The sequence below is a fragment of the Opisthocomus hoazin genome, chromosome 1 (genome assembly GCF_030867145.1).
Source record: "Opisthocomus hoazin isolate bOpiHoa1 chromosome 1, bOpiHoa1.hap1, whole genome shotgun sequence".
NCBI classification, from domain to species: Eukaryota; Metazoa; Chordata; class Aves; order Opisthocomiformes; family Opisthocomidae; genus Opisthocomus; species Opisthocomus hoazin.
This window is the reverse complement of record NC_134414.1, coordinates 157,420,375-157,431,653: the sequence shown is the minus strand read 5'-3', so window position 1 is coordinate 157,431,653 and position 11,279 is coordinate 157,420,375. Positions and strand designations below refer to the sequence as shown.

General features: G+C 44.3%; 1 protein-coding gene across 2 annotated transcripts in view; it reads right to left on the bottom strand.

Annotated features, from left to right (window-relative positions):
- Nucleotides 1-4,113: 4,113 nt before the first annotated feature.
- ARFGAP3 (ARF GTPase activating protein 3) overlaps nucleotides 4,114-11,279 on the bottom strand; it is a 39,521-nt gene continuing 32,355 nt past the window's right edge. For both annotated transcript variants that reach the window (XM_075443578.1, XM_075443571.1), the window contains 2 exons: nucleotides 8,048-8,169; nucleotides 4,114-7,199 (listed from right to left, as the gene is read on the bottom strand). In XM_075443578.1, coding sequence (XP_075299693.1) covers nucleotides 7,182-7,199; nucleotides 8,048-8,169 — 140 coding nt within the window. In that variant the 3' untranslated portion in view covers nucleotides 4,114-7,181. The remainder of the gene's footprint in view (nucleotides 7,200-8,047; nucleotides 8,170-11,279) is intronic.

Below are 11,279 nucleotides of genomic sequence, written 5' to 3'. Positions count from 1 at the left end.
AGAGGCAGGCTCTCTCCTGCCTGCAGTGCCAGACAGCTGCCAGCCAGGTGGCCTTCCATTTCCTCTTCTTCTTCAGTCTTCTCAGGACTCTCCAACTTCAGCCGCGCCAGCTCCTCTCCACAGCCACTCAGTGCCCCGCCTCTCCCTTTTCGCCCCCACGCCGCCAGGACAGCGAGGCCCGGCACACACAGCCCATGCAAGCCTGGAGCGGGCGCAGCCAACGGCATCCCCAGGGCAGGAACGGACAAACGCGTCCTCAGCGCGGCCCCTGCCACACAGAAAGAAGCAGCGGCGACCGCGTTAAGGGAGACTGAGGCACGCTCGAGGGCCAGCGTGCCGCCTGCACCACGGGCCTTGGGGGAGGCCGGGGGCTCCGGGACAAGCTTCAGGGGACGTGCTGGAGGTGGCGGCGGCTGCGTGGGGCGAGCGGGGCCGGGGCAGCGCTGGCGAGCTGCAGGGGGTGCCCGCCTCCTTCCCCTCTTCCCTTCCGTCACCTCCCGCCTCTGGCCCCGGGGCTGCCCGCACCCGGCTCGCCTCCAGCGCACCAGCAGCCTGCCGCAGCGGGCGGCTCGAAGCTTCCCGTCCCACCACCCTCGGGCAGCCACCATGCACCCCAGCATCCGCCGGAGGGGAGCCCGCGCCTCACCGCTGGCCTCTCTGCTCCCCCGCCGCCACGGCACTCGACGCCAGCCCGCCGCCATGCTGCTCCGCATCACCGCGCATGCGCCACGCGCCGACGGCACGCCGGAGGGGCCAGACCCTGCGCGGAACGCCGGGCTGCAGTACCGCATTGTGGCCAGGAGGCGGCGGCAGCGGGTACAGAGCGGCGCTGCCGCCTGGCTCCGGCTCCGGGCAGCCCGCGCCGCCGGCAGGGGGCGGCACCCCCGCACGGCTCCGGGCAGCGCCCTGCCGCGCGCCTCCGGCTCCGGCCAGCCCCCGACTCGCGACTCCGACACTGCGCCGCACCCCCGCCGCTCATTGCCCTCGACACGGACCCCGCCCTCCCGGAGGCTTTTCCCCGGGACCCGCCGCTCCATCCACCCCCCCCACACACACACCCCGCGCTCACCTTCTCCCTCGCTGCAGCCGCAGCCCGGCCACGGCTCCGCTCCTCCCTCGGCTTGCACCGGCCCCTCCACGGCCACCCGGGGCACGGCAGCACCGGGCCCTCCACCTGGCAGAGGGAGGGGCCATCGCCATCAGCCCCGCTGCCCGCACCTGGGGCTCCTCCGGCCCCGGCCCTTTGGCTGGAGCCCACGATGCCGTCATTGGGCAAACACAAAGACTCTCTGAAGCCGTTTGGGCACTTCAGCAAGCAGGCAGGCGCTCTTTATAGCAGCGCCGGACACACAGGGCACGGCTTCTCCCAGCGCGCACAGCACCTGCTGGGGCAGGCATCCCTTTACTCCGTTTCTTACCAGCACGTTCCAGCCCCCGGGGCAGCCCCAGGCTGCTGCTCGGGACATTGACCTCACTGTTGCAGGTTTCGTAGAGGCTTAGGCTGAATTAACTCCTAGTTACATTCATTTTATTTTCCCAACTACGAGTATGAGATTTTTTTTTTAATTAATTTTTAGTGAAAACTTAGATTTTGCATAACGTGAATACTCGGTCGAACAGGAATCTCCCTAAAGATACTTTACTGGGCATTTTTGTTGTGTAGCTTCTTGGTCAGGCACTGGAACTGGCTGCCCAGGGCAGTGGTGGATTCCCCAGCCCTGGAGGTGTTCAAAAAACGTGTAGATAGGGCACTTTGGGACATGGTTTAGTAGGCATGGTGGTATTGGGTGGATGGCTGGACTTGATGATCTTAGAGGTCTTTTCCAACCTATGATACTATTCCTCTAGTCTGAATTTCTTAAGCATTAAATTTGTCAAAAATGATGCCTTGAAAAAAACGTTTAGGAAGTAACAATACCTTTATTGCCAGCGAACATACTCTTTTAGGTTAGCTTTTTATTACTCTCCGCTCTCCAAATACCCTGCTGAATTTTCTGGCAATTAAAATGTAGTACAGACAAAAAGCCTTAGGGGCCAACCCTGTGCAACGCACGGAAATGCTGCCAGTGCTGCAGCTGCTGGAGCAGCACGTCCAGGTCGGTGTGCAGCGAGCTCTTTGCATCTACCGCACTGAGAGCTCCCCTGGGCAGCCTGCAGACACCCTTTGGCCCGAACTGAAGACAAACAGAACCTGCAAACGCTGTCGGCTGGAGCAAACCAAGGCCGGCTTTAATGTGCCGGGGCGTACAGGTGTGTGCATGCAGACCCTCAGACATGATGGCAGCATTTTGTCTCCACGTCTGTAACGTGGTGCCAGGTAGGTCTGTGGAGCACCTTTAAAATACAGCTCAGAGCAAATCTGTCCAGAATTTATAAAGAAGCTAAAGTAGCTGGGGGGGGCGGGCATCAGTGGTCTCGTTTTCTCCTCACTGAATTTAGCAAAGGGTTTCAGACAGCAAAAATTATGGACACAAACATCAGCTGATTTTTTAAATTAATACCATTTTGTGTTAATCCAAATCAGAAAAAAGGAAATTGTTTATTTCTCAATTCAGCCAAACTGGGGAAGAGAGGAAGCAATTTCTCCCCTAAGAAAAACCCAGCCTTGCTGAGCATTCCCCTGGGGCTGAAAGCAGGTTGCTGCAGTCACCTTCATTCTCTTAGGGAAAGGTCAGCTCCCGAAATCTTGGGAAAACTCTCACTGAACATCGCCGTGACTTCATTTTAGCTGGCTGGGACACCCCACCCCAGCAGCTGCCCCCTCAGCTCCCCACCCTCTGCTGTGGCCACACAGTTCTGAAAAAGCGGCTCACCCAAATGATCTCCAGAGCACTCACACCAAACCCACCCTCAAAGCTGCGTTGCCTCTCAGTTTGGTTCTTCTCACCCAGCTTGTTCAAACCTTGAACAGGAGGGCAGGGGAAGAGGGTGACAAAAGGTGGCCCAGGAGCAGGAGAGGGGCAATAAAAAACACTCTTAAATCCATCATTATATTACGCAAGCAGTAGCATCTGCCTTCCATTAGTAAGCCTCTCAAGTTCCACACCAGTTATTCCCTGCTGCAATCGGGTATTAAAAATGCATTCCTCTTTGGTGGATGATCGGTGGCAATTCAGACGCTAGCTAGAAAATTCACCTATAGCTTCGCATTTCCTGTATTTTCTAATGTTCTTGAATCCGAGACAGAAAATGCTGGTACTTAGTATTACAAAATAAAACCGTCACCTTCAGATACTGAAAACAAGGAGCTGCAAACGTGGACTGGAAAATACGTGCAGTCCAGCCTGTTACAAATACAATACAGCCCATTCGCTTCCTACTGGTCAAGCTTCTTGTGAAGTGCGTCTCCAGAGCACCCTACTTATGCTTATGGATCTCCCAGCATTACTCACAGTTGTAACTGCATTAATCATGAGTTATTACTGTGTCAAGTAACGCTGATATAGACAGGAAACAACTGTCAGACAAATAGGAGACATTATGGGCACACTGCATATTACCAGGAAGCAATGCAGAAATCCATATCAATATAGTGAGACAACTGAGAAAGCAAGTGGGTGCCTCTTCAATGGCTGGCTGCTATACTTCAGAAATTCAGCTCGACCTCAGCTCTTCAAAGGGATTCCTACGCAGAGTTAGGAGTGTTTTCTCATGCCCAAGCACTGGGAGCTTCACAGGCCGCCTTTCGACGGAGCCACTGTTCAGTCAGAGACTGCACAAAACATGGGGCATGAGTATGTTTGGATAACAAATTAAAATCTTTCTGAGGAAACACTGCCAAGATCAATTTCCTTCCCCTTTTATCATTTGCAGTAACAGGTCCTAGATATTTCCCTGCGACAAGCACACCTTTTGTCACGCAGCTGGTCTGCACAGACCATGACAAAGGCGCGTCTCTTGGCAGCATTACTGCCTCAGCACCTTCCCTCCGCACGTGCCAGCCCTCTGAAGCACCGGGGGGAGGTAAGTAATGGAATGGCAGCGCATTCATCGGCGGAATTTCATTCTGGAATATGTATCATTTCTAACCAAGCTGTTCTGCTAGTGACCTTCACATCCACAAAGAACTGCACCATGTTCATCTCCCTCAGGATTTTGACCCTTTAATCACCACAGTAACAGAAACCAAGAGAAAACCACATCCATTTATAAATACAGCTATAAATGCTGGTTTGTATCGATTGGCTCATTAGTTTATGAACCAAGAAAGAATCTGATTTACAAACTTCAGACCGCAGAACCCTCTGTTCTCATGCAATAGGGTGCTGCATTGTTGGGATGGGAACATCTCCATGTGCTCTGCTCACAGTTTACTCACGGAAGGAAACTACAGGTCTCTGCATCGAATTAATGCTCGTTCTGGTGTTTTAACAACTATCTTTAAACATTTTTCTAACTCTGTCAATGTAAACTACAAAACTAAACTATCTGAAATATAAAGCACTAATTAATCCTCTTTCCCCTCCCCCTACACGCAGTGTACTTACAGGACGTGAAGAAGATTGAATGGTTCACAGTTGCTGCTGCCATCGCTCAGTTCCAGCTTTGAAAAAGCAAGATGTGTAACAGCAGCAAGAGAGGATTCAGGGAAGAGCTGCAACAAAATGCAACGGCTGACCAATGCCAAGTGTCACTTGAAAACTTGCTGCAAAATCAGATCCAATATATGGTTTTATCACATGCTCTGAGACCTGTGATGCTTTCAGCAGCATCAGCCATTTGCCCATCTTCCCGGAGGCTGGGAAACGTGTTTGAAGGCAGAAGATGAGATGAAGGAAAAGGGCACATGAGAACGCAGGAATGCAAACTCAATTTTAGGTTTTGACTGTTTCTCCCTTTGATCCAGTCCAACCAAATCCTGCACCCGACAGTCCCAGGAGACTCGAGGAATTAAAGCCGGCTCTTCCCGTGCACACGGCAACCCCTCCCGACTTCTGTCTGATGAAACGCACTGACACCTCATAGGTTTATTAAAGACAGAGATATTGGGGGTCAAGAGCTTCTCATCCAGTCATCACATCAAGAGAACATATTAGTGGTACACAGGTTGCCATAGAGAATCCGCACCAAGTCCAATTTATGCTGAACTGCACAATATTCCTGAAAATATTGAATTATAGTTTACTCATAAGAGAACTCCGTGGTGTAATCTTCAGCTAGCAGCAAAGAGGAAAAACTTTATACATCTGTTAGAGTTGCACACGTTTATGGCATTTAAGATAACACCATAGTTGTTTCCTCCTAGAATTCTTCTTATTTTGTACTGAAAATATAAATCTTTTGTATTTTTCCATTGGCGAGTGGTTCGCTGTATTGCAACGATGCATAAAAAAATGCACACAACTATCTCAGCGTAGGTGATCTCACATATGTTGTTACCTATGAGAAACTGCATGAGGGGACAGACCTGTATTTTGTTATACTTCACTGCCTTAAGTTTCAGCAACTGCATCCATACGCAAATGTCTAAATATGCAGCCTAGTGACAGGAGGAGCAGCTCTTCTGCAAGTCACTGGATGCCGTGGGTATACTGAAAATCAGACCATTTATTACTTGTCAGAAATTTACTACTGTGTATACACTTAACTGAAAGACTAATTTGAAAACTGAGAATCGTTACCTGTAATTAGAGAAAATTAAAGCAAGCCCTGGCAGGTACATTTTCTTGTGGTATATGCACGAATACCTCTATAAGGTGGGAAAGGAGAAAGCAAAGCAAATCTTTTATTGTAAAGCTCTCCAGTTAAGCAGAACAAATGCTTATCTTGTACTACTCTTAAAAAAGAAAGATCATTTTTTGACTAACAAATCTAAATGCAACAGCCACAAGAGAAAGTTACCAGAACCGAGTTAGATATAAGAGGCAACTAGAAATTAAAAAACAAATACAGCTATACCGTTACTTAGATTCCAATACCATAGCTTATTTTCTACCCCAGCCTTAGTGTTTTGATTTCTAAATCACTATAGCAATTTAATAAGAAAGCTAGTTTCACTAACTGAAATTACAGGCTAATTTTACCAGAACATTGTATAGACAGAATACAGATAGCAGTATTTAGAAAGCTGGAGACTGGTGTCTGCACATAGAAATTTAATTTAAAAATGAGTTTATCTCAATTGTTTTTATTAGATATCAGCAGTTTACAAATTTGAATTAAGAAATAACATTACAGAACAGAATTAGCTTGAGCTCATTCTTGGTTGTGAGGTTTTTTCTTTAAGGTCATAATCATTTTTATACAGGATTTCATCAGCAATAACTTCTAGACTGTCTAAAACACAGCCCCGCTATCTCCTCATTCAATATTTCATAATTTATCAAAAAACTAAGATGGTTCAAATATTTTTAACAAGTATTTAATTAACTACTCTATTAGGTTCTTTATATATTTTAATTTTTTTTTCAATTTGTACACATCACAGATTTTTAAAAAGCACTTAAGGACTCTATATTGCAATTTTTTGTAACTTTCAAAACTAGGAATAAATAGATTGTTCCCACAACAAGATGAAATCCACTGTTCAATATACCACGTCTTGTCTTCTCCATACCTCACATCTAAGCATACAATTTTCTAGCAGGAATACTGTTTTAAAACACTATTTTCCCATCATTTTAATGCACATCAATTTATGACTGCAAGAGCTTCTACCTCCTGATAAGCACAGGTTTAACTTAATTCTATGTTTTGTTACAGTCCACTAACACCACCTCAGCATGTGCTTAATTTACATTTTCTTCTCCACAGTTCACAAGACAGTCGAAAGACAAGTTCTATCTGGCAAGCAAGGATGCAACTGCACTGAGGTTTCTGTTAGGAAACCTCATTTCCAAGGTACGTGTTCAGCCTTTCTTCTCTCTTCTACCTCACAGCCAAACCCAGTAATAAAATAAAGCTTCCAACATCTAACATTAAGGTCGCTAAGAAATACAAGACTGTAAGGGGGAGGGTGGGGGGGTGCAAAGCATAGGCAATGTAACAAGTTGCTACGAGATTTCTGCTCTGTAAAGATGAAACAGCAATAAGAAGAGGCTGGGCCAAAAAGCTGCACATGGAACCAAATAGGCTGGAACAAGTAAAAACATCAACAGTCGTAAGGCAACCTTCATTCAAATCAGCAGTGTGATTATTTGTATATCTGAAGAGTGCACTTAATTATGTCGATACAAAAGATGTTATGAACCATATCGATCCTAGAAAAGTAAAAAAAAAGACAGACATGAGTATGCTTTCCATTGAAAGAAATAAGCTTTACTTACATTTGTAACATAAATAGTAGTTTAATTCTTAAAGACTTAAAGAAAATTGACCAGCGCTTCCAAGAACTGGAGTTTATGGTTAAACTCCAGGATAATTACCCTGATTTTCAAACACCCAAGAGCTCCCACTGACCTCGGGAATATAGGAAATGCAAACTAACTGTAGCATGAAGCATGCTTTACACTACTGAGACCAGGATGTCTTAATTTTGTGCACAAACATGGATCAAAGGTATTACTGACCAAGACCAGGTTGGACAGGGCTCTGAGCAACCTGATCTAGTTAGTGGTGTCCCTGCTCGCTGCAGGGGGGTCGGACTAGATGACCTCTAGGGGTCCCTTCCAACCCAAAACTTTCTATGATTCTATGATTCTACTGTCAAGTCAATTACAGCCAATACGAGACCTGGGTAGATGATCGCTTGGGCTAGATGGTCCCTTCCAACTAAACTATTATATTCTGAGTTATGAAATATGATTACTTTAAAAATAAAGTGACAGCAAATAACTTCCATAATGCAATCTTTGTTTCAATTGTAAGGAAAGAAATACACTATACCCGGGACCAGACAAAAAAGATATTCTAAGCAAAGTGAGCTATCAGCTACAGATACATTTTTAAAAAAGATCAAGATCTACTGTCTACCATGGGAGGTCTACAAAGCTCAAAACCAAATTCATTTTTTTCTCCCTAAAGACGATTCAACGGCAAGATCCATGATACTAAATCCCTACAAAAACACTTTAACTGATGGATAATACATTGCAATATTTTTACTAACTTGTATAGATGTCATGACCCCATTAGCAAGTACAGAAAGTTTTCCAGCCACTGATTTCACTCCTTGTTTAAACTGAGCTATATCAGGAGCTGAAGGCAAGACATTCGTAATATTGTAGCTTCCTAGAAGGAGAACACAGACACACAAGATGAAAACAGAATTTTACATTAAAAACAGCCTTTTTTTCCCCCTGAAGTACAATATACTACTAGAAGCACCAAATGACCAATGTCTGGTCAACACTGTAAAAAGCACTAGGCATAGATCTCAAAGTTCTTCAGTGCATCTTCCTTTTATTTTTTTTTCAGTTGTTCCTAATTCCACCCAGAGCGTCATCTTCCACACTTTGTATTCCCAGCTGAGTGACGAATGTTTGGGTAATACATGATTTATTCTGCATTTTCAATCTGCTGCAGTGTCATTTGTCTCATATCCTAAACTGCCGTTCTTACCTTGCAATTTAAAGATGAATGCGCTTCAGTGGTGGCTGAAGTGATGAACCCTATTTGTGTGCATGAACAGGTATGCTTTGCATGCCATATATACACACCTATTTCACAGTACGACATCTAAGGCTTGGAAAATTGTATAGAAATTATAGTAAAGGTAAGTAAGTAAGTTTTAAAACTCTAGCACAAAGCTGGCAATCTAGCCTTCCTTAAAGCCAATACAGTTCGGTCAGTGTTAGCTCTACTGCTATTAAAAAAAGTATAGGTCTAAACAGAAATCAAAGATGTTTCAAAACTAACTGCATGACGACTATTAACCTGTTAACAATTACAATCACCCACTCATTTGCGAAAAGAATTACTGGCATGCCTTAATATTCAGCACCTGATACTGTAAAAGGCACAAATGGCAGTAAACCAGCATCGCACAACTACGATCTCAGGGGGCAACAAATGGGGCTCCTGAGAAGAAGCATCCCAAACCTGCGTATTTTCAAAATGGAGACTGCAATCTGCAGCCTTGCGTTAGACACATCGCCAACTGACGGTCACGACCAGTCAGGACATAACCGGTAACTTGTGAGCAGTTACCAAACCTCGGACAGGCTTGCCCAACCCACACAACTGTAGCTCCTTTCGACAGCAGCTCTGTACAGAGCTACGTGCTGGTAGCCCTTTCTTCTCCCTTTTTTCTTCCTTCCTTTTGAACAGGGGTGGAGGAGGAAGAGAGAGAGAGAACCTGTGGCTCCTCTTTTCATGGGAAATTAAAGGCACCTGCCTCGTTAGCAAGCCAAGACAGACATTACTGCAGATAATTTACCTAAGCCAAGTGGCTGGTTCATAGCAGCAGACGCATAGTCATATTCAGAGAGCTCCCCACTCCGTCCTTTAAAGCCAGCTAGTAGCTGTTTCTGCAGTGTATGGGCACACTTGTTTATAGATTATTTTTGAAAATTCACCGTCACTGAGACAGCCCTATTTTGGAACTATAATTTTGACTTCCTTACGATCTGTTCCACTTACCAAATGCTTCAGCATTTTTGTTATTGAAGTCAGAATCATGGAAATCAAATCTGCAGATATAAATAACCTGAGAAAAGCTCTAACTGCTTCTCAGCCATATGAATTTTCTCATGCTTTTCTGGTTACGTATGGTTGTCTGAAAAAAATCTTGTAAATGAGACAGGAAAGCAACACCTTTTCTTGTGATTTCTTTCACAATCAGCATCTACAAGTCCACTCTCTGTCATGCCATCTTTCATAAGCAACAAGTCTGAAATAACACAAAGTAAAAGCGCTTTCTTGCAGCCCCCTCTTTTCGGTAAACAGCTCCTACAGCATTCTGTACAAAAGCAAGCATCCCAAAAACTGTTCTACTCTAAAATCGCAGCAGTGCTCATAAAAACAACTTCAGATTCAAAGGACATTGTATTCTGGCAAGGACCCCAGAATTACAGAAGCGTTTTTGTTGCCAGCCCCGGTCTCCTGATTACCTTTATTTTATGGAACTAATGATGGCCTTGGCATTAATTCAACACCAGCCAAGCTATCAGTGCAGTAAAATTTCTCCAAGCAGGGCCACTGTCAAAAGACAGTCGTTAGGGTGGGGAGTGTAGCAGAAAGACATGCAGGAAAGGCTTGTCTGTAGGCTGAATATACTGTGAATTTGTAACAGGCAAACTAATAGATCTTGGCGTATTTTTTCCTCTCTATTATTTTAGAGCAGCTAACAACCCACAAAATTTAGCAGAAGTTTAGTCTTTGTAATATAACTTCAAAATTACTGACGGGTTACATGTCAGTCACAGAGAGTAACTAACCTTGAGTCACAGGCAGGTATTTTTCATCCCATTGTTAAGCATCTCTGCATTCCCCCACAATCCCCAAGAACCTTTCCAAATGGTCAGCGACGAATAATCACATGTGCAAAACTCACATACACATAGTAAACATTACACAAAATTGCCTGTAAGTATTCTTATTCAGAATACTATGAGAATTTTATCACATTTGCATGTATGTGTACATAGAAAGGCACATTCATATATATACACACACTGATACATGTATCACATCACACAATTAGCTCCATCTTCAACTTCTATTTACCTTTTCCTAGTTCATTCTCTTATTCATTACTGTGTAAAAACCCCACACATATTACACAATTTAAAGAAAAAAAATAATTCCACATAAAATAATTTATATGCAAGAAAATTAAAAGAAAAATGATGAAGAAAGTACCATTCAACTTTAGATAGATAACAAAATATTTGTTATCACAATTCCACATATTATTGAAAACATTATCACTTACAAATTCAGAAGGAAACACAATTTCTTTGCTTACGTTCCCATCATCTTTTTTAATCACAAGTATGACACCATGTTGCAAATATTCTTCCAAGTAATTTAGTGCAATTTCTGCTTTATGTCTCCTTCTCTCCTCAAATGTTTTTGGGTTTTGGTTGTTTTTACATTTCAATTGACTAAAATCCAGCTTAAGTAACTAGTAATAGCAGTTATTCTCTACTAGCCAGTGTATTCAAAACTTGCTTTCAGGGCATGAAAACTGAATAGTCACACATGGCTTTTTCTTCTTCCACCTTTTCCAAAGTAAAATCAGATGGTGCATTCTGTTTGCTTTTCCAGCCTGTTTATAGAATTACTCACAGATTTCATGTTCTTCAGTAATTCTTTTTTTTTTTTTTTTTCATTTCTTCAGAAGTTACGGAATGAAACCCAACTGCTCAGGTCAATAAATATTTCTCCAGTATTTCTTG